The sequence below is a fragment of the Cryptomeria japonica genome, chromosome 11 (assembly GCF_030272615.1).
Source record: "Cryptomeria japonica chromosome 11, Sugi_1.0, whole genome shotgun sequence".
In the NCBI taxonomy this organism is placed as follows: Eukaryota; Viridiplantae; Streptophyta; class Pinopsida; order Cupressales; family Cupressaceae; genus Cryptomeria; species Cryptomeria japonica.
Genome location: NC_081415.1, coordinates 461,417,067 through 461,441,656, shown reverse-complemented (window position 1 = coordinate 461,441,656; position 24,590 = coordinate 461,417,067). Strand labels below are relative to the sequence as shown.

At 37.1% G+C, this 24,590-nt stretch overlaps 1 protein-coding gene across 1 annotated transcript in view; it reads left to right on the top strand.

Annotated features, from left to right (window-relative positions):
• LOC131068261 (uncharacterized) overlaps nt 1-24,288 on the top strand; it is a 197,981-nt gene extending 173,693 nt beyond the window's left edge. The window contains exons 17-21 of the mRNA XM_058003441.2: nt 5,381-5,473; nt 5,593-5,694; nt 5,911-6,271; nt 23,092-23,229; nt 23,401-24,288. Coding sequence (XP_057859424.1) covers nt 5,381-5,473; nt 5,593-5,694; nt 5,911-6,271; nt 23,092-23,229; nt 23,401-24,021 — 1,315 coding nt within the window. The 3' untranslated portion in view covers nt 24,022-24,288. The remainder of the gene's footprint in view (nt 1-5,380; nt 5,474-5,592; nt 5,695-5,910; nt 6,272-23,091; nt 23,230-23,400) is intronic.
• The last annotated feature ends 302 nt before the right edge of the window (nt 24,289-24,590 follow it).

Sequence of the window (24,590 nt, the reverse complement as noted above, 5' to 3'; positions counted from 1 at the left end):
CTCCACGAATTGATTCTTGGGAACCAGAAGAACCTATGGAGTTACTCCCTTCAGCAGCAGGTTTTGTGATTTTATGAACGGCTGCCATAAGTTGTCGGTTTTCCTCTTCTAGCTTGTCTTTCTTTGCTAGAAGTTCATCACATCTTTGTACCAGCTAAGCTACAGAAAACTGAGCATCATGTTTAATGACCTCATGCGTTTGTTTGCCCAATTCTATCTTTGTAACCTTATAATCAGCAACTGACATTTCTTCAAGTGGCTTATTTGCAATGGGTTCTACAATTTCAGCTACCTTCATCTTGTTACTGTCAACGGTTACTCTGGAGATAGTCTTGGCCTTCTTAGCAACCTTGGATCTGGACTGTTTTAGTTGCTGATAATCAAAGGCATCAGGTGAGATTTCTTGCTTCTTCCTTTTTGGAGTAAAAGAGCTAAGCCATGGCGGTAAAGTCATCAACTCCTCTTAAGTAGCAGTTGTAGGCAAAGGAGAAGCAATTTCTGTTTGAATCACCATGGTCATCCTGGGAGGAATATTTGTTTGGACAGCGACCACGGTTTGCTCCGTTACCAATGGGCATGTAGATTGCCTCATAAACTCTTCGAAATCAGAAGTGGAAGTATCAATTTCTGACAGCTGGATGCAAGTAGGAATATCCTTAGGAACTTCCAACACACTCTCTTGTTGATGATCAGGCGGGGGCTCGTATGCTGAAATGGGAATGATATTCTGAGGAGATTCATCCACAAGCAAATCTGGAGGAGAAAGGGGCATCTCAATGGAAACTGGGGGAATGATCTCATGAGGCGAGTCTGAAACTGGAGACTTAGGAGCATCATCAGATTGCTGCCCTTTTTCTGGATTATCTAGATCAACCACCTGAACATGAAAACGTGATTTTTCCTTCCCACGAAATGTCGTCTCCTTAGGAGGAAGCACTACTGCCCTACTAACTCGCAACTTGATCCTTGTGCCCGAAGATGATGCACCTTCCTTGTTGTCAACCTGAATCTCAGACTTACGTCCAAGAGGCTCCGTAGAATCATCTTCTTTTCCAACCTTGATTTTTATGAGTCTAATAGCATTACTTTTCAGCCATGTGTTGGTGTTAGCCAAGATAGGCTGAAATATCTCAAGGATGGATACAAATATCTCAAGGATGGATACACACTCTTTGTGTGACCATTGGATCAAAGGAAGTGGAGCTTCCTCAACCCTTCGTGAAATATATTTAGGATCAAGTATGTGCCCATCATCAATCATCCCTTGTGGGATGTCTACCAAGTTCAAATCAGCAATTTTCTCAACAGTGAGCTTGCAGTAATCCATCTTCAGAACTTTGACCTCTGTGCGGAGATCTATCCAAATATCCTCAATGCAGTGCACGTGCACAAAGAATTTTTTGATCTTCTCCTTCATACCCCTGTAATCAAAATCAGCTCTAGGTTTAAACCTTTTGAGTTTAATTTCCTGCATTTCAGTCTCCATGGCCTTAGCTTTTACGGATGTGACAAGAGAATACCGGCCAATTTTTAGTGGGTTTGTTGTAGAGATCCCCATTCCAACCTTGTGTTTAGCAGACTGAAAAGTGTGGACAGCCATGATCTGTCTTCCAAACCCCATAAGAATGATCCTATCAGTTGGGTATCTAGGAAGCATATATGGCTGACCACTATAGCATCCGATTCTCATATAGGTAAAGGTGGGGAACTGTAGAAACAAGCATCCATACTCGCTCACCCTTTCTCATGCCTCATTTGATATCCTTTTGTTCCTCAGAGTTCTGTCAAACTGACACATGAAGTAACTGAAGAATGCATCTTGGACTTCTCTGAAATGTAGTCTGCTAGGTCTCAAAGGCAACTGATCATAATATTCCCAAACTAGTATAAGTGAGCGATCACCCTTGGTAGAAAGACCTGGAAAGTGTCTAAGTGATGCTGCCAAGTATACCAAATATGAGCTCATGTAGAAAGTCATGGTGGAAGGGACTACTACAAGTTGTTCACAGAAGGCATCGCTGATGACTTCTCCCCATGATATATGATGAGACTGCCTTATGAACATGATGAATTGGTACATCCAGGGCTCAAAAACATTAGAATGTTCAAGGCCCATCATCCTGCTGAGAAGGGTTATGTTTTCTCCTATCTCCCATTTGAAATCACAGCGGTACAACTGAGCCCACCTTGAGAAGGAGGCTCGTGGCTCTTGGATCCACCTGTTGATATGTCGCTTACAATCTTTTTCTCTCTTCACATAATACTTAGCTACACTTTCTTTGGAGATTTCCATGTAAATAGGTGTGGGAGGTATTCTGAAGACCTTCTCGATTGTATCTGCATCAAGACGGATTATTGCTTCACCATCATCATTTTTGATGATTCTTGTCTCCTTGTCAAAATGATGGGCGCAAGGGAGAACAAATTCAGGTTCTAGGGCAGCCACCGGGAAGGAAGATGCATGATGGATATGGCTGTCCAACAGCTGCTGCATATTGTTATCTTGTGGATCTTCCACCCTCTTGACAAACTCTGACATATCCACATGCCCTATTTCTGTATCTCTGATATGATCCAAAGGGGAAGAAACTTGGGAAGGTGCAACTTCGTTCTGATACTTGTCATATTTGTACTTCATCTTTTTTGGAATTGGAGATGATGACAAGTCTGACATTGATTGAAAACCTGGAATACTGTGATGCAGACTTAAAAGTGTTAAGGCAACATCTTATTCAGTTGCAAGTAACATTCTTCCTTCTTCAAATGGGAAAAACTTCGACTCTTGAATTTCACGATTTTTGTGAGAGAAAGAGGGGAAATAAATGGAAATGGGAAAATCTTGACTTTGACCAATTTCGGATCTTGGGGAAATTTTTGCAAGTATACAAGTTGGAAAGAACATACATGCAATCGGATTTTTAAAACCCGAATGCAAGTACACTTGTAAATTTGCAAATGGAGAAATGGATGGAAAATGAGAATTAGACTCGCGGAAAATGACGAAAATGTAAAGTACGGATATGGGAAACATGAATGAATAGAAAGGGGAAAATCTGGGAATGTCATTTTCATGAAAATGGGAAGAATTTTTCAACATGTAATCCGGTTTTTAAAACCCGAATTTGAAAGGGAGGGTATTTCACATCTTTTCAACTTAAAATGGTTAAATTCTTTAACCGTAAGGGAAGAACAAAGATTTCCAGCCAACTTGTAACCGGGATTTAAAATCCCGAATACAAGTAAAGAGGGAAAATGGGGAAGAACATTGCTATTCAAAAATTGCATACCAAGGGGAAAATCTCTCTCACAAAACCGATTTTTGGGGGAAGAACAACATATTTACAAAATTACAACTAGAAAGGAAAACTAAGAAAACAAGAAAATAAGAAAATGAAAGAAAGAAAGAAAGGAAAACATACCTTGATCCAAACTGAAAATGCCTCTCCAAAAAATGCAATCAATCTTGGAATGAAGAAGACAATCCAATAAATAGGGAGAATCCACAATGACAAACCCTAGCCACGTTTTTGCAAAAACGTCTTGTGTATAAAAACGTGGCAGCAAATGCAAAGAAAATGGCGTGAAAGATGTTTGAATCTCCTTCAACCCTCAACGCCTTATCATTCCAAGCAAAAACGATTGATAAGATTGCTGATTTGTGGCATTTCAAATGGCAAAAAACATGGTTTTTGGTAAAAATGTGGTTGCTGTTATAAAGCAAAAAACTAGCAATCTTAACCTCCATGTGGTGTGAAAGGTGTCTAACAATGCATGAAAATAGGAAGGACTCCTAAACGCCTTCCTCCTCCAACAAATTCTCCACAAAAATTTGCTAAAAATCCTAAAAAAACGTTTTTCCCTTGCAAATCGGGTTTTTGGAGACAAAGTGCAAGTTCGAATTGCATAAAACAATGAAAGTCGGGTTTTTTGGAGGATATAACAAGTTTAAAATTTCACTTTTTCAACATGTTAGGCAAAATCGAGATTTTTTGACCAAATAGCAAGTTTAAAATGTCAAAAATGCACTTTATAAGCAAAATCGGGTTTTTGGAGACAGTGCAAGTTTAAAATTGTCACTTTTTCATTCACAAGGCAAAATCGGGATTTTTAGAGAGAGATGCAAGTTTAAAATCACTTGTAAAGGGGAAATAAAATCCCTATAACAAGTTATAATTTACTTGCACATATGTAATAGGGGTTTAAAATCCCTATTACATGTAAAAACCATTGAAGTAGGGGTTTTTGGAAAGAATTACAAGTTTACTTGTAACTTAACCAAAAAATTTCTATTTTAACTGAAAAAGCCAAAAAAAAACAAAAACAACAAAGGGGAAATAAAAAGCAAATTACAAGTTTTAATTTCTCAATAAAGTGCACATGTAATAAGCTAAAAATTTCCCTACAAAGATCAAAACAATGGAAATCATTAAAACTTGTAGTTCAAGGAAAATTCTCCACCTGCAATCAGGGAGAAAAAACCCGAAATTGAAGGAAGACATAGCAAACGAATCTAGAATGCGATGAAATTCGAAACGTAGTTCGAGGATGGACTGAGGATTAAGTCAGTCCAAGGATTAGTCGAAATTCTGCCTCAGGAAGCGTGCCATAGAGTAATTTTTTTCATTTTTTCACAAAAAATTTATGTAATGGTCCTTCATTTTTTAAAACAAAAATGAGGACAACAGTGTTCTTTCTTGAAATTTTACCAGTACTTATGTTTTCAGTAGCAACAAGAGATTTGTAGGAACAACTGAGATCACTACTTAGAAGTGATTTAGCTAATAAGTGGCTTGCCTTGAATTCTTAGTGATCATGTATTTTACAAATCCCTTGGGCTGCAATTGATATGAACTGCAAATTTGAAGAACGGAATTTATTTATGACTAGCATTGATGAATCTTCCTGAATCTCCAATCAATCTTAAGGGGGGCTGTTGGTTTTTTGATTTTATCATATGGATCTCAAGATTGAGTGCTCAGTATGCTTGGAGATATAATAAATAAATGGCCTGTTGGGACATACCGAGTGCCCAATCTTGAAGTCTATATGACAGAACCGTCAATTTAATTAAAAGCCTCTGCATACGTGAAAGTGAATTGCAGGATTGTTCCTTTTTTCTTTTTCCTAGCTGTTATGTGTGGGGGATATATATTTTTATCTATAAGAAGCACAATTCTTCCTAATGTTGATGTGAATCTACTGTTTCTTGTTTCCTGTTTCCTGTTGCCTGTATGCTAGAACTAATCTTCAGAAAGGGAGTTAATGTATTTCTGGCTTGGCATTCTTTGTTACATTACCTTGAATCGTTCACAGTTGTTCATTTGTAGATCTTATCTTAAAAAGCTTATTTTCTTTCAATTGTGTATTCCTTGCAATCCAGATATATGAGTGCCCACGCTATTGGTCTAAGCCATCCTGGCATACGTTGTCGCTGCCTTGCAGCCTATGGAGATGCTGTTAGTGCTGTGAAATGGTAAGCTATATGGACCATTTTATCTGTTTTGAAATGCTCTGCTGCAGATTCATGTTCTTGTACCTTCTTTTTAGGATATTTCATCCAATTTCTGTGTACTATGTGTTGAAAAATTTCAGGGCAACTAGACTTGGTAGAGAGCATCATGATGATTTAGCACAGTTTATGCTGGGAATGGGTTATGCAACCGAGGCCCTTCATCTGCCAGGGATATCTAAAAGGTATCAAGTTGATTTCAAATTGAGTGCTTTTGACAATCTTGATTTCTTTAATCAAAGTGGAAAAGATGTGCACATTACTTGAAAGTTTGAAACTAAGATATATTTTGCCAGCTATGCTTTTGTTTGAAATAGTTTTCAGTCTTCATTTTAGCTTATATATTTCTTGCACTTTGGATTGTTGTGATAATGGAATAAATGCATTTGATGATTTTGCAGGTTAGAATTTGACCTTGCCATGAAGAGCAATGATCTTAAAAGAGCACTTCAGTGCCTTCTTACAATGAGCAATAGTAGAAGCATCGAGCAAGATTTGACTCCCATTACAGATAGTACTGGAATTCTAAGCTTAGCAGCTAAACAGGAATTTACCGCTGATGCTGTGCAAGGAATTGTTAAATATGCAAAGGAATTTCTGGACCTCATTGATGCTGCAGATGCAACTGCTCAAGCTGATATTGCCAATGAAGCTCTGAAAAGACTTGCGGCCGCAGGTCGTTTAAAGGGTGCATTACAGCCACAAGAATTGCGAGGGTTGTCACTGAGACTTGCAAATCATGGTGAATTGACACGCTTATCGGTATGTAGAATCCTCTGACCATATGCTTCTTCCTTGACTGAAAAATAATTGAAATGCTTTCTTCACAAAAGGTCAGATCAAAATAGCCTTTTTTCAATCAATCAATTTCTGTAGTATGAACTCTTGTGATTAGTTATAGCATAATAGCAAAAATATTTTGGGGAAAAAATGGCAAACCAAAAGTATAAGACTTTTTGAAAAAGTTGGTAAAAAATTGGAGTTGAAAAAAAGCGTATATTATTATAATTATTATTTTTATATTATAATACAATAAAATAATAATTACTGTTATTAGTATTATTTTTATATTATAATTATAATTATATTATTATTTTTATTATAATAAACTTTTTTTTTCTTTTGGTAGATAAATAGCAGCTGAGGGGCTGCACCCAATAGATTAAAATGAAAACATTTTTTATAACAGATAATGGCTGAAAGCCATCTAAGTCCATTAACATGCACCAACATAACAACAACAGATAAGATGATAAGAGTACCAACTCCAGTATTACTGAACAAGACACCCCTATACTGACTCTTACTGACTTTATGAGCTGTGCACCAAACCACAGTTGTCTCCAAATAGATTATCAAGATATTTGTTTTACTTTTAGTATGGGAACGAAGTTGCATGTTTTAATTGCTTCATTTTTCTTCCTTTTACTTTGCACTACTGTCCAAGTATCTTCTTGGGCCTCACCACAAGCAATCTCATCTGGTTTCCTTGGGGCCATTTCTTGACCTGTAGGGGGTGTAGTTCTTGAGCACTCCACTACTGCAATCGTCCTCTCAACAGGAAGGGAAGCAGCCATAACGCTGATCCTCCCAACAGGAGGAGGAGCCACAGAAGACCTCGGTGTGAGTTGAGATTTCTTCAGTGGAACAAGTGAAGTCCTATGACCTGAGTCATCAATTGACTGGGCCAACTTCATGGAAGGAACAACTCCCTTATCACTGTCTCTTCTCTTAACAGGGGAACCAACCATCTTCTGTGGAGTGTGTTGAGCATTGCTTGGTGAAGTCTTATGTGGACCATCCCCTTTGGGAATCTGAGGCTCTTTGATGGTCGCTCCAACTTGATTTGACTATTCCTTTTCTACCAAGTAGTGGTGAGGGGAGACATCTTCCCACCACGAAGCTTGATTGTCTTTCATCCGTTTAGCACATTGGGCAACATGTCCATTGCAAAAACATCTGTGACACCAGAAGGGAACACCCTCATAATCTAAAGACTGAATCCAACAACTGTTTTTAGTGTTGAGAAAGATCTCTGCAGGAAAATCTTTATTCGTATTGATCTCTACCAGAATATGGGCATATTTGGTTTGAGAGAAATTTTCAAATCCCTCATCAACTCTTAGGAATTTCCCCAACGAATTGCCAATAGCTTCAAAACAAGAATCAAACCAAACTTGGAAAGGTAGGTTCGGAAGTCTTTCCCAAAGAGGAATTACAGAAAAGGATTCAATGCTTGGATTGAAAGTAGGGTGCCAGGGTTTCAACATTAGCAAGTGTTGATCGCAATCGCATTGATAATCACAAAGAAGTGTGCAGCAGTGCTGAATATTGTCAAAGATCACAACAAAAAATCCCTGAGCAGAGGGATATATTTGGAGATCGCCCTCCAGAATGGGGTTCCAAGTGTTTGAAATCCACTGTTGAAGAACTACCATACTCGGCCAAAATCCACAATATCTCCTGACCAAACTGTGCTTTGAAAAATAGTCAATATTCTCATCCACCTCCATCAAAATTTCCTCCCCTAGATCAACTTTCAGAGGTATATCGCGAGTCTGAGGTGCCACAAGGAAAGCCGATGCCTGTGCAGGTGGCAGTTCACACCCCTTCCCATCCAATCTGGATTTCGAATAGTTTGGCCTGTGTGAAGGCCTATTCTACCAAGCACAATCCCCCTTTGAAGCCTGAGATCCCCCCACATTGGCAGGAGCAACAGACCACTTGTCCAAACCTGCTGCCATGTTCTTTTGCACACACCAATCTGTTTTGGGGAAGATCCTTTCAGATCCCCCCAAACACATCACAGGAGGGGCCTTTGATCCATTATTTGAAGCCAAACTATTGCCTGTGTTGAGGGAGGACACCTCTCTATAGCCATGGGAGCCAAAACTAGACCCTAGGGCACCATCATCGATATCATTGGAGGGGCGAGCTAAATTAGAGTGAAGAGAAACAGCATTCTTGCCATTCGCAGAAGACGCACAAGCCCTAGGTGTGCGCAGAGGAGCCATAGAAATCTGTTGGGGAGGTATAGTAGTGCTGCAGACATAGTGAAGAAAAGTAATAATTATTAATCTATTATGATAATATTTCTATGTAATGTCCTCAACCCAAAATTTAATGTTACTTGCAGATCTGGAAAATAAATTCACAAATATTATACCAAATTTCACTGAAAACACCAAATCTAGTGAGCTAGTCTTGCATAAAAAGACATTAAATTGAATGAAACATCATAGAACACTACTGAAATACATTTTATGATATCCAGAAGCATATTATCAGGCCTGAAACCGGATTTACAACAGCAGCAAAGACATACATATGATCTGATACAGGATTAATAACAAAAAGAGCCCCTCAAAAGATATCTGCAATCACTGCAACAACATCAATAAAGCCTTGAACACAAACAATGGAAAACTGCTGAAATCTTGAAGCTCCAGTGCAACCTCTAGATGAAATTACTCTATGTGAACAATGGGGTTTCGTCCACTATCCACCTGAAACTTATGGGTTTCCATCCACAAGCGTCCAATCTCCAATGGGTTTCTGTCCACTGAAGAATTTCGTAGAACATGAAGTTCATACAAATAGAAATTGAGAAGTAGAAATGATGTAAAGATCCCTTTTCCCAAATATGCTTTGTATTTATCTTGTCCTTGGCCAATCTGGTGGGAAAATCATTAATTAGAAATATTACAAATTTCTACTCTACTCTTACTTTCCAACTTTGCACTTGGTGGGATCGAAAAAAAAAACACTTTGCACTTGGTCGGAAAATCATTAATTAAAAATATTTTAATTTCCAACTCCACTGTTGCTTTCCAAATTTGCTCTTGGTGGGAAAATCATTAATTAGAAATATTTCAATTCCCCCCCTCCACTCTTGGTGGGAAAGTCATAATTAGAAATATTTCAAACTTCCCATTATGGCACAAATCCAATTCCTCACTAATTGTTTCCAAATATTTAGTTTAATTTCTGAATGTGCTTTTGACATTGAAAATTTCTGGACATTCATAAATATTAAATTAATTATTCCCCTTAATCTTGCTTGATTAATCCATAGAAGAATAAAATGGGTTAACATTGACCAAAAACCAATTTTTAACAAAAAGGGACATGATATTATATTATATTATATTATATTATATTACAATATAAATATTATAATAATAAAATAATAATATAATACTAAGTTACCGGGTTCTTTGCCTAGACCCTCCGGGTCTTGGTCCTGGGTCGGTTCTTCCTGGGTCTGGCCAGGTTCCTGCAAATGCCCTGTGGGTTCTTCCCTGTCGGACCCAGAAGAATCCAGGAGGAATTTTGGAAGATTTTGCAGAACCCTGGAAAAATTTGACGCTAAAGTGAAAATTTTTGACTTTTTTAAATCGTTTTCTTTGGTTCAGTTTTACCAAAGCTGGCACTTACCCAAGGCTGTTTTACGGTTTACCAAAGCTTGGGATTCTAAAGGCATTTTTTGTTTCAAAGATATTTTGTGAACGGAAAGATGAAGGGTTGGAAAATGTTTGACAAATAAATTAAAAATCTTTGATAACCAAAGAACTTATGCTGTTCTGTAGAAAGCCTTATAAAATGTTAAATTACTTGTGTCTCTCTCAATGAATTTTGAGATATTCATGAACTTTCACTGGTTGGATGGCACTGTATTTGCTCAGATGACTGCATAAAAGATTTGCAACATAGTTGTTGACTTGAAGGAAACTTGGGACTGTCTTAATAGGAATTGGAACCTAGATTGATCTGAAAGAAAGTAGTCCAGTGTTTTAAAATGGATCTGGTTGGGTAAAACTGAACTAAATAAAACTTGTAAAACTTTTTGTAATCTTTGGATCTGGTTTGTGGTTCTTCTAATCTACCATATCATATGGAGGATGATGATGATATTTTTGATGACCCATATGATATTTGATCAGTGATGGCTGATTGTTGACGCTAAAGTGAATTTTTTTGACTTTTTAAAATCGTTTTCTTTGGTTCAGTTTTACCCAAGGATGTTTTACCAAAGCTGGAACTTATCCAAGGCTGTTTTACCAAAGCTTGGGATTCTAAAGGCACTTTTTGTTTCAAAGATATTTTGTGAATGGAAAGATGAGGATTGGAAAATGTTAGACAAATAAATTCAAAATCTTTGATAACCAAAGAACTTATGCTGTTCTGTAGAAAGCCATATAAAATGTTAAATTACTTGTGTCTCTCTCAATGAATTTTGAGATATTGATGAACTTTCACTGGTTGGATGGCACTGTATTTGCTCAGATGACTGCAAAAAAGATTTACAACATACTTGTTGACTTGAAGGAAATTTGGGACTGTCTTAATAGGAATTGGAACTGTAATATCCCAGACTCGGATATTGCTTCAAATCTGATATGGGTTTTCATTTTTGCTCGTATTTTGTTCATCATAATATAATATTGTGACATGCAAATATGGAGATTGAACATGCAAGATCAACAATACAGATTTTCAAGGAAATCAATCAATGTAATACGAATGGTATTCTTTGATATAGAAAAGTATTACTGTTTACAAACGCATGCTGCTGTTACAAATCAAAAGATGCCTAATGCCATCAAGTAACACATACTCGGATTGCCTCCATACATAAAATTACAAACCCTCTGAAAATTTGCAAGATAGATCATCGAATCTCCATGAAAACTGATCAATGATGTGCAACTGTGAATCCTGAGATGAATTCACCAAGTGGGCTGATCTGGGTTTCCTTCTAAATAGCCAAAACCTCTAGGGTTTCCGTCCTAGGGTTTACTGAACCTGCAAGCTAAAGCTCTCAAGCTCTCAAGGAAAAATTTATTTGAAAATAACAATTCAAGAATGAATCCTCATTGCACTTTTTCCTCCTTTTATAATACTTTTACTTTTTCGAAGTAATACTTTATTTTATTTCTCTCTTAATTTACTTTTCCCCTCAAAAGTGATTTTACTTTATAATTTGTCATTGACATTATTATAAAGCCACTTCATAAAATAAAGTATGTCCAACTGCTGATTAATTAAATTTAAATAATCCCATAGGACTTAGGACCATTTAACATTTAATTAATTAATTATCACTCGAAGAAAAAAGGACATTACCTGTAATGTCCCCATTTTTCCTATGATCACTCAGTTGCATAGTTTTGCTTGTTAGCCACCTCTACAAGCAAATTAATTGGTTAGGAGGCGATATTTTCCATCTTTGGGGGCTTATACTTAGTCATTTATTTGACTTGGATGGATAAATACACGTACTTTATAATAGTTTATCATGAAGTAATGATAAAGTTACTTTATTGATCTGAAAGTAAGTAGTCCAGTGTTTTAAAATGGATCTGGTTGGGTAAAATTGAACTAAATAAAACTTGTAAAACTTTTTGTAATCTTTGGATATGGTTTGTGGTTCTTCTAATCGACCACAGCTTATGGAGGATGATGATGATATTTTTGATGACCCATATGATATTTGATCAGTGATGGCTGATTGTTGTAGCTTTGACATTATTATTTTTGAACTAAAACATTAATATGGTGGTGTACTTACTGTTTTGCTATATTATTTGAACAAAAACTTTAATATATGATGGTTTATTTTACTATGTTATTTGACTATTAGCATAGTGGTGTATTTTGAACTTGACTACAGCTGCATATATGTATATATTTTTAATTTTTATATGTTTTTGTACTAATGAACCCAAAACAAACCCAAAACCCCCAAAATGTTTTTTCCAAATCCGCGAATTGGAATCTCGAACTCGAACCCAAGCCCGAACCAGGACCAGCGACTTAGATATAATAATTATATTATATTATAATATTATAATAGTGGTATATTATTATTAAATATTATATTATAATTATTAAACTATAATAATATAATATTATAATGATTATATTAAATATCAAAGATAAAAAGTTAATGAAAAATTGACAAAAAACCCTAGCAGAAATAATAGGTAAAAAATATATTGTGGAAAAACCTTACCAAAATTTGCAAATCCCACTCGTTTCATTATAGAGGGCACTTGGGGGTGGGTTGAAGAGTTGGCTCAACAACTTGGTTTGGTTTGGTCTCGGAAACGAACCAGGACTTCTATTTGACTAATTGATGAAATCCCAAACTATGGGTGGAAGAGTGGGTCAAGAGTCATTTAGGGTTTTTCATGGGTCAAAGACACAAAAAGGTCAAACAAAAACATTTAAAAATCGATGACTGAAGTCTGAAATCTTGTTGGAATCACATTTTGTGACCTAGAATCACTATGTTCAAATCTGCAGATTGTCAAAATTTGTCAGGAATATGGTCAAATTGTTGGTCAACAATTCTATATGAAATCACAAGTTTTTTGGGGAAAAAAATCGGCATTCTAAAAGTGTTGCAATTTTTGCCAATTATTCTGATTTTTTATCGATTTTTGCTTCTTCGAGTTATAGTGTATTTAGAAGTACCTTGAAACCTATAAAGTTTATTTATATGTCTGTAGTATTGTTACATTGTTCGCTTTGTTTTGATTAAGTAAAAGCAGGTATTTGAAAGGTACCCGACCCTTGAACAAACCAGGAGAAAGAACTGCTAAAAAAAGTGCCTGGTCACTTCAAAAAACAAAATGAACCCACCGAAAGGGATCAACTTAACACAACATTACATAATAAAGTATCTCGGTACAGACAGCAAAAGGAAAGCATAAAGACAGCAAAGAGACCTAACCAGGGACAGCAACAAAAACTAAATACTATTCATAATTTCCTCAGCCTGAACAACCATTTGTTTCATGTTGTTCGCTGAGGTCTTCAGATCCTCCAGCTCACGACCTTCGATGTCGCCTTTTCTCTTTGTGTTAGCTCTGGTCCTCCTTTCATGCCCTTTCTTGTTCGACTGCTCTTTATCACCATCCTTTTCTGCATCATTCTCGAACTTGTTAATAAGGATGTTCATGTTGTCCACCGAGGATTTGAGGATTTGGAAATTTTGGTCGGCAATCTTCTTTACATTGAGCTCCAGCTTGTCAATTCTGGTGCTGAAATCTTTCATTTTGTTTTCCATTTCCTTAGGATCTCCCATCTCGTTGACCTTCTTCTCCGTTGCCATAATTTTTCCAACCATACATTCAATAGCTTGTGCATTATGCAGAACGGCCACCAGTTCTTTAACATGTTCTGCCAAGGGCTTGTCACCAACATTAATTCTTGCAATGGCCTGTGTATCGGTTTTCAAACTGTTAACATCCTTCACCATAGTAGCGATGGTCTCACAAAAGGCCTTAACAGTGTCTTTGTCACCATTGTCACTTTTATCCCCCTTTTCCTCCTTATGCAGATTTGTGGTATTCACGGTCTCCAAATTATCCATCACTGGGTTACCCTCCCCTTCTTTATCCTGACTATCAACCACCTTGTTTTCTTCAGCCTCCTCTTCCGATTCAATCTGAACATGATTGAAGTCGGAATTGCTCCCCTTTTTAATGTTCTTTTTCTGAACCTTCTTTCCAGTGGTTTTCCCTTTCCTTTTTTTAGCAGATTTTTCCTCAAGGGATTCAGTTGCAGAGTCCGACGTATCAGAGTCCACAATAATCCTCCTCTTCTTGGCCCTAATCCTCCCTTTCTTGCTAGTTTCCTCTGACTCTCCCTCGGTATCCGAGTCAAAATTAAAACCACTATCCTTACTTTCTGTAGTTTCATCTCTAGCATTTTTGCCTTTGATAGGCTTTTCAATGCACTTCCCCTTTAGCATTTTATAAACCAGGACCATAAGCCCCTGGTGGAGGGCATGATCACCTTTAGGATCCTTCTGGATTTCCTTTATAGTATGATCCATAGAACAGGCAAGGTAATAGGGAAGGCTAACCCTTTCACCATGACGAAGTGATGCCCGTAGGCCCTGGTAAACCTACCGTCTAAGGTAATGTATTCAATAGAAGCGAAAAGAACAAACCTCCAAGGCCTGCAAATTCTCTTTGGGGAGTGGTAGGAATTGTCAATTTTGATCATCTTTCGCCTCTCTCCATCTGTAACTGGAAACTTGTCTGCAGCTTTGTCAGATATTCCTCTGTCCCAGTAAAATTTCATACCCTCAGTAGACATCCCCGTGGCCTCGGCAATAACCTCTTCGTCGACATTCATCATCTGTGAACCAATCAGAATTTTTCCATTTTTCCAGTTCTTGATGAAGTAAGAAGTAATTGTGGGGTCTTTCCCACTTAATCGTTCCATGAAAACATTCATTCCTCCCTGCTGGAGGATATCCTAGACTTCTTCATTCTTTCTCCAGTCCGAGCAGGACGCAGGTTCAAATCTCTTCTTGTTACCTCCCATTTTTCCAGCTCTTTCCTTGCAATGCCTTATCTCGATTTGATCACTTCCCCTTTGGTTTCTGTGGTTATTCTATAAGAGCACCCAGAATCCGTGCCAAGTAATTATGATAAGACACCTATTTAAAAGTTCATTATCATCAAATGAGCCCTGCATCGAAAAAGGCGGAAAGGTCATTAGAAATAATGATTAAAAGTACCACGTTGCCTTGTATAGCTTCAGTCTTGATTGAGCAAGGATTTCATTTCGCTTGCAATCTCCGTTTCACCATAATTAGTAATGATGTCTCCCGATTGGCAGGCCAGGTTGGCAGCCCAGTCAGCACAAGAGTTGGCCTCCCTGTAAACATGTGTAAAAACACATGTCAAACTCTTCGCTAATTTTCCTAGTAGCTTTAATAGCATTACTAATAGACCAAGACGGCGGGAATTTCATATTTAAACAGTTGATAATGTTTAAGGAGTCTCCTTCACACCAAACTTTAGTGCATTTGGCTTCCTTGGCAAGGATCATCCCATGATAGGCTGCCATAGAACCATGAGATTGTTTTCTTTCATAGAAGAGGAGGTAACTTCAACTTGTATGTTGTCTTTTATTCCTTTCCCAGTTTTGAAAAGATCCATTTTCTCTACTGAAAGTTTCAACATAAGTACAACCTGTCCTCGGACCCTATGGAATCTCTCCATGAAAAATAGTTGTGTGCATTCTGACTATTTAATAGCTACCCATTGAGTTGTTTGGCTGTATTGTGTCCTATTGCCCTTTTAGCTGCTCTGTTTGATTCCAATTTAGTTGTATGACAGTCCATTCAAGAGAGGGACTTATTTTTGGGTTGTCTGAAAATTGTCTGCTGCAAGATTCCCCCATCCTGTTTTATAGATGATTTTGAAATCATAGATGAACATCTTGATGACTCAGCTCTTCTGAGGACATTCTCTCTTCCATGATCTATCTTTACTTTGAGTATTGGCTCATTAGTTGTTTGGACCATTGCTTGACTGCTTAATTACCTGCCAATATTTCTTTTTAATATGTTATTATGATCTGATTCTTCCTTTTTAACTGATTTCTCTGGACCAAAGTTGGACCACTTGGACTCAGCAAAAACTCGCCAAACCCAAAAAGTTTGACTCGGTAAAAATCTCAACAACTTAAAAAATTGCTTAAATCTCACTAGAAACACAAATTGTTTTGCAAAATTCAATGAGAAGATGCATCCAATGAGTCCGTAAATGAGTACATAAAAGAAACAAGCTGAGTCTAGTTATATGTGATTGATTTAAATGCAAATTGGGTACAAAATGGTATCCTCATGTGGAATGCTGATGACTGATAGTCTGAAACAAAATGAAAATAGCAAACTGTTTTTGTAAACCTAAAAGTAAATACTACATTAAAACATTTTACATCTTCCTCTCCCCAGCTCCAGTGACAAGTAGGGGAGGGGTAGAGCTAGAGGGTCTAGTACTAGCTGTTTGTTGTGGCTCCTCCACCTTGCATGGCATGAAAAGCTATGGCTTGACCTTCACCTTGAATGTAGATGTTGGTGGCAATAACTCTTCCTCAGCCTCATCAATGTCATCCAATCCCAAATCTCCTATTGCACAATCCAATGCTTGCCTCTCCAAATCATAGATCTCATCCTCGATAAACAATGGAGGTTGCTCATCCCACCCCATCCAATCACTGTAAGGATCTATCTCATCCAAATCAATTGGATCACCTGATATTTCCTCTACCTTTCTTGTGCATAGTCGAAGATTGCATTGCACAAAGACAAGGTCATTGAGGCGTTTCTGAGCTAATTTGTTATTCTCTTCGTGTGGATGACCTCAAACAAGCTTCAATTGTACTCATAGATTGATGCACTACAAGGTTGGCATAAGATGCGAAGGGCAAATCTTTGGAGATTTAGGGTATTTGCACCCCAATTTGTCCACCAAGACTCTACAAAATAAAATATTGAAGTTAGAAAGCAAAGTCAAAAAACTTTTATCAAATAATTTATATATTGTAAACTTGTAAATTTGAAATTTGTTACTTGTAAGATGCATGTGAAAGACTCCAAATTTTACACTTGGTGTTTGAGTGGTTCTTCCTTTGTAAGATAGCTCTAAAGAGAAGAGCATACCCATTGCTTCCCTATAACTTTGCAATTCCTTGACAATGAGGTCTCTCACCTCAACTTGGGGTTTCATCGTCTAAATGCATTTAGTGACGCCCTCCATAACCTCTCCATTGGGATCTCAGAAGGTATTTGAGTAGAAAAAATTGGGGTTGAGGAAGTACCTTGTTGCATGGATGGGTTGGTGGAGATGATTGTTCCACCTCCAATTAATAATCTCCCATATGGGATTAAATTTGAATTTTGAGACGATCCCCGTTATAATAATTTATTGGCCTTACCCATGGCCTCATAAAGATACCCCATTGGGGTTTGATCCCCATCTACCAAGCATAGAACTCTAACCAAAGGCTATGACACCTACAATCTAAAACTACAAAAAGATTAAAGTTGCAAATTTATAATGAAATACTTGAAATTAAAAAATTTAAATATTCACTTTGAATTAAAATTCAAAGTTTTGAAAGTTACCTTCACAATCTCTATTGCTCTTTGTGCAAAAAGGTTGTCGATGACTATGCTTGCAATCCTCTCTCCTTCAAGCTTCCTCGAATAAGATGAGTCTAGCCATGCTTAATTCGCAAATATTTGTTTCAAAGTCGTCAATGAACCAAGAATGCTTTGCAACATTAAGAAAATTGTTGCAAACCTTGTGACACCTAATCTTACCAACTCTTTCCCTTGGGTGTGATCTCTCATCAAATGAAGAACCCAAGGGTGATTGTAGATAGATTTTGTGATGCTCGTTGCATCATCTACTATTGGTATCACCCAATCGAGTTTGCCTATGCCCTCCAAAAGAAGGTCAAGGACATGTGCTGCACGAGGTGACCAAAAAAGTGTTCTATGTTTCTCTTGGAGGATTCTCCCAACCGCCACATATGCTACTACATTATTAGTTATTATTTGCACCTCATTTTCTATTCCCACCTCCATAACAACTTCCTCCAACATTAGAGACAAAGTTTTTTGTGTTTTTGACGTTGTTGGAGGCATCCACCGATTTCAAAAAAACCACCTCATTTTTGTAAGCTACCAAAAAATTAATGATGGTGTGGTTTTTCCCATCCATCCACCCATCAGCAAGAAAAGTGCAGCCATATTTTTTGTGTTCCTTTTTTTTTGATCTTCCACCACTACTCTTGCCCTATTAGTTGCATTCATGAGCAACCTACAAGTACAAAAGTGAAATTAAGTACACAATTTTATTTTTTAAACAAAAAATAACATCAACATAAATTACTATAAATTAAAGAACACAAATTTAGTCTAAAATTGAACATAAATTACTATAAATATAAATTATCAAAAAATTTAAATTAACTAACTTCCCACTCAAGTCTTTGCTAGAAGGTGCCATGTAACCTTTCTCTGCAACTGTCAATGTAGTAACCAAGATCTCCCAGTAAGGATTATTTGCCAAATTGAAAGGGATGTTGCTAAAGTACCAAAAATCAGCACATGCAATTTTTGCATGCTCATGCACATCCCTATTCCACCTAGTTGCTTCCAATGATGTTTGTGCTTTAGGTGCGTTTTTGGGCAAAAAAAAACTATGTGGCGTGCATGTAGGCATTGATTCTAGCACTCCATCAGAAGTAGATGAAGTGGTGGAGGTGGTGGATTTGTTTCGGATACGTGGACCACAAAGAGAGCCCACTAGTGCATCTTCATCTGATTCAATGTTGGTGGAGCACCTTGAGAAGCAACTATGGATGCTGCCACGGTTGCTTTTGCCCTCTCCCTATGCAATTTTTTCTTTTCTGCAGTTGCAAGTAGGGCATTCATTTCTCTTTTTATTTCTTCATGTGGTCCCAAGACAACCCCTAGCATTATGATGTGTAATGCTTGCAAGATGGTATTTGAGGTAGTTTATGCCTCCACAATATACACTTTTACATCTAATGCAAAAAACTGACCTAGGTTCTGCAGAGTCTAGCTCTTGTAGGATGAGTGCCTACAAACGATGGTGGCAGCACTGATGGGGCGGAGCTTGAGGCTGAACCAGATACAAAAGCTTCTCTATATGCCATTTAAATTAACCTACACATACAAAGTGAAAGCACAACTTGTTAAATTTTTAATATTTTTTTTAAAAAACAACTTAATTAGTTTAAATCAGTAAAAATTTAATTTAATATAGAGATTCTAAACATTTTCTTCAAAAAAAAAAAAAGGATTCAAATAAAAAAAATAAGTTGGATATGAAAAAACAGTAAAAATAGTGAAAAAATCAGAAAAAAATGATAGAAACGGGTGATGAATCTTGTTTTGTGGAATTTAAATCTATTTAGACTACTTTGTATTAGCATTGATGATTTTTTTAAAAACCTAGATGCAGCAAAAATGAAGTAAAATCTTTTAAAAAAACAAAGAAAATGAAAATCAAGAAACCTACTTGTGATTCCAATTTGTCTTCGAAATTCACCAAATTTTTTTTTAATCTTCTCTTCTCGATGAAAAATCGTTGCAAATGGCATGCTTGATGGTTGGGAGGGTTTACTTTCTTTGGAGAGCAAAAAGAAGGATAAAAAATGAAAATAGAATGCTCTTTTGCTGACTATGGGCTTTAATGTATTAGTGGATGAGTTTTTGGCAAGGAGTTGTTGAGTTTTGGCCAAAAACTTGGCAAGTCAAAATGGTGAGTTTTTGGCGTATTTAGTCACCATGCAAATGACTCAGCAAGTAGTCCTTCAATGCCTTGGACTATAAGAGGGTGTCCTTGCACCTATACTACTTTCCTCCAAGCTAGAGTACATGAGAGTATCAACTCTTGCTCGTGGAAGGGCAACATGCTTTGGACGGTGGGGTTCAATCCAAAAGGATAGTGCACCCTCCATACCTTTGGAGGTGAGCTTTTAGAGTAGGACCACATCCACACTTACCTTGGGCATTAGGGCCCATTCTATAAGGATCATGCTTGTGCTTGCCAGGTTCAATTTTTTATAGCTTCAAAACTTTCCTCCACTACATTTGTCTTGTTGGTCAACATGCCACCCTTGACTATAGCTTTGGGGCTGATTTTAAAGTTGGTTTCTGGCCATCCTTTTTTGTGTTTGAGTAAAAGGGAAGTGGGAATGTTGTACACCGAGAATATTTGGTTCTTAGAATCATGTCCGAGATGGCTTTCATATGACCTATTTGTGACTCCAACATTAACTTGCAATCTGCACTGTAAGATTCTTATCAAATCCATAGTCACATAACATAATCACAAAGATTGCATGAGCAAATACTTGGGTTATAACATTAACCTTTTGTTTGTAGGAATATGTGGTCAAGTTGAGTAATATCTTCTAGCATACCAATATTCTAATGTATTATAAACAAGTGGACCATGAGCATTATGTAGTTCATCTAAAACTGGGCCCTTTACTATCTTTCTGAAAGCAATCAGTCCAGGATGCACTATGGTTGTAATTGTTAATGCATGATAGCTTCGGTAAGATAAATGAAGTCTCTCATTCAATCATTTATCATATCGTTAACTATGATAAAACCTTCAAGCAATTAATTCCTCTTTGATAGCCATTCTACATTTGCATATAAATAACCTATTCATTGATAATCATACTATATATTTTGTTTATGTTCATCGATTACTAAATCTTGTATTTCAATTTATATCGATTAACATAAATAATGATAAATAAATGATTAATCAAAACACCAATTAATATCGGGTTGCATATGATATATCGGGTGGCATAATAATAAAGGTGTTAAGCCTACAGCGATAGTTATTGGTTGTTAAGGCTAACATGCCGATAACTATCGGCTATTAGTATTGTGCGAACACCGATAGACATCGGTGGTTATAATACTTCCACATCGATTGGTATTAACAATGAACATGCATTTGTTTAGTATAAACAAAGAGGCACGATCAAGTAATGTCTTGATCGGTCATGACCGATCAAGGCATTGTTTGATCGTACCCCATTTGTTATATACTTATATTGAGTGGCATTCGTGAGATAGGACATAGAAAATATTAACATAGAAAATATTAAATGCTCCTCTCACCTGCCACAAACAAGAAGATAGTCAGATTCATACATTAAGGCAATAATATATACAAAAAGATTATTTTAATAGAATATAACTTGCATATTGAATGTAAATTGAACATCATTTACAGTAATGTCCCCTTTCTAGCTAATCGTCAGAGGAAATGTCGTTAGCCTGTTTTGCTATGTCATGAGGGCTAACCAAGACATAGAAGGGATCCAGGAGGATTTTGGCCTAGGCAATTTCAGTTTCAAGCCAAACCGAGCGCGTTTGATGGAGTTTTGGAGAGACTTACTATTTATAGTAAGTCAATAGTTGGTTTAGTGAGTCCAAATTCTCAGTATTGGACTTGGAGCGTGTCGGCGAGACCTTTTTGAAGAGCTATTGCACATGGTATTCTGAGTTTGATTGATAATATATTTTAATGCTTGAAGTTTATATAATAAAGTGACTTTAAAATTAAAAAAGTATAATATAAAGTTATAAAGTCACTTTATATTATTTTGAAAAGTGGTCTCCCTAGGCTGAGACGACTTAATGAGGGGACATGGGACTAAGTAATTAAAATTTATAAAGTATGGAGCTTGTTTAGTCCCACATTGCCATTAAGATATAAAGGCCTATGGATAAATAGAGGCAGTGAGTGTTTGCTAAGTATGCTTGGTTGATGTGTTATTCCTTGAAATCATTTGGAGGATTCATTTTCAGGGGATTGGAGGATGAAATCCCTCTTGGCTAACAATTCTTACGCTGTTGGAAGACACAGTCTGGGAGTTTGAGTGGGCTTCAAGGTAAAATCCGACTCTTAGCTGTTCGCTACTATTTGAAGAAGTTGCAGACTTTCATGGGCTTGATTTGAGAAGTTATGGAGTGCAATGGAATTGGTAAAGTTGTGACTATCACCCCCTAAGCCAGCCGTCCATATTTAGTCTCTGCTGAGAGCTTGTGGGAGCCATACAAGCTGGGATAGTGTGCCGTACTAATCTGAGACAGGTTTTTTGGACGCCGTACTTGCTGAAGAAACCATGGGAGGGGCCATACTAGACTGAAATCCCTTTCAGCGATTGCTGCAGGTCTGGAAAAGCTTGGAACAGGCCGTTCAGGTCTGGTTTTTCCATTGGGAAGGGGTGCCGTACAACCTGGATGGTGTTGCTAGGAGGCTGTACCAGTTAGAGAAGATGCTGTGCTGATCTGGAGGTCATTGGGAGTGAGCGTAGAGGTTTCTAGAAGGGAGATATTGCTGATAACTACCATGTTGGCCTGATAACCTGTAGCTGGAACTGCATCTGGGTACGTTGGTACTTGTAATGATAAGTTGAATCAATAAAAATCTGTTGTAAACCTTTCTCAGAAAATTAACTTCTGTGTTCATGAATGAATGGTTAGAGGTAGATAGAATGCTGTGGCATCTAAATCAGCTATTAGTTTGGTTACATTTATATTTTCATATATGACTGCACTTTTTCTGTTCGTATTATACTCTAATTTCAAAGCAAAACAGACTATTACACTAAAAAACGCAGAAAAAGTTGGGCTTTAAAAAGTATACATGCCAACTGTTTAACGAAATGTCAAACCAAATAAACTGAGATTAAAGTGCAGAAAAGTCGGGGCCATTTCAATGGTTTGTGTATTAGTTGTTATATGCCTTATCCAGTGATCTGTGTATGTAACTTTTTATTCAAACATTGTTGGGGGAGAGCGGCTAGTGTCAAATAATTGAGTTAATTAATCCTGGGAGTCTGGCAACTATTCTACTGAATCAAATTTGACATATTGATTTCATTTTGAAATAGCTTTGGTAATAGAATCATCATATTTTAAAGACTCATTTTTTAGGGATTAAGCATATTGAATTTGTAAATCATAAGACATAGATAGCAGTTATTTATTGTTTTTTCTCTTATGGGCATGTAACAAAGGCAGACAGACACTGCAGTTTACCTGACTTCATGTTATTGTGCACCACAGTACAAATTAATCAAATTGCAACACCATGATTTGTTCTTATACATTAACTAAGAACTTAAAGCATAAGTTGTTGAAAGCATTTGTTGTAAGCTACCAAGTATAGCTCTTTAATCTAAAACCGTAATATTTATCTCAGGTCTTGATAAATAATATGATCACATCGGGTTATGGCCGGGAGGCAGCATTTTCAGCTGCATTGTTAGGTGATAATGCTCTTATGGAAAAGGCTTGGCAGGAGACAGGAATGTATGCAGAAGCAGTGCTGCATGCTCATGTATGTGTACTTCCAAGCATCATTAGGGTGATAGTTCTGAGTATCATTGTTATGTTTTCTGTTGCAGCTTGAATTTTCTCATACAAAACTGAGGATCTAAGGAATTTCTTTGCCTTGTATCTTTCAGATTTAAAAGTATGTTAACACATAATTTTCCTTATCAACATGCAGGCCCACGGTCGTCCATCCTTGAAGAACTTGCTGCAATTGTGGAACAAGACTTTACAGAAAGAACTTGAGCATGTTTCAAGGAAAAATAGATTGGCAGACTCAGCAAATGCAGTTCTTGCTGGTTTAGAAAAAGAACCAACATTGGAGAACTTGATTCATGTTAAGAAACATCCACCGATAGAAATAATCCCTCCTGGAATGATGGATTCATCAGTAAAGATACCAACAACCGTGAAGCCTGTTGCAACCATTCAAAGTGGTCCACAAGCAAGTAAACCATTGCTATTGGAAGCACCTCCAGCTCCAAATGCAAATGGGATTCCTCTTGCTAATGTGACATCAAGTGGAAATATGACTCTACCTATAACTCCGTCTCCAACTCTAATTGCGATCCCATCTGTGACTTCAACCCCAACAGTGGCTATTGCCCCTACAGTGGCTATTGACCCAACAGTGGCTATGTCACCAAGTGTGGCTGCAGCCCCAATGGTGGCTGTGGCTCCAGACCCAATGGTGTCTGTGGCTCCAACTGTGGCTGAAGCCCCAACTGCAAGTGAAGTGCCTGCCGTAAGTGTAATGACTAGTGTAGGTGCAAACTCATCAACTGAGGTATCTGCTTAATGCTTATCGTTTTGGGGACACCGGTTTTTGAACATTAGTTTCCTAATGTGCAGTTCTAAGGGTGTCAGCTTGTGTTGGACTTTCTACCAGATTTAAAGTTGAGCTGTATTTTTCTTGCCTATTGTATATTATGTAACTGTTTGAGAATGTTGAGAATCTGTTGCTCTTAAAACTACCCGCCTTTTCCTAGTGCAGAATTTGTATGATGTAAACATTCTTGACATTTGCCATTTATTGAATAACAAAATTTTCACTATTTCCTCTTCATTTTTCGCACAATCTGGAAAAAATGGAATACTTGGAGGCACAATGTGTTGTGACACTACAAATAATCTACTGTATTTTTATTAAACATGGAGACTTTATGGCATAGGTATTGGCTCCACAAATGAGCTTTCAGCAAATAATGTAAAATGTAACATTTTATAGTGACATTATTTATATGTTTCAGTCTAATAATTTTCAAACCGCGTTGAATGTCCTACAAAGTTATACTTCTAATTGTTTGTGAATGTAAATTGTCATCATCAATCACATAATTATCTATGTTACCCCGAGTTTCCGGGATG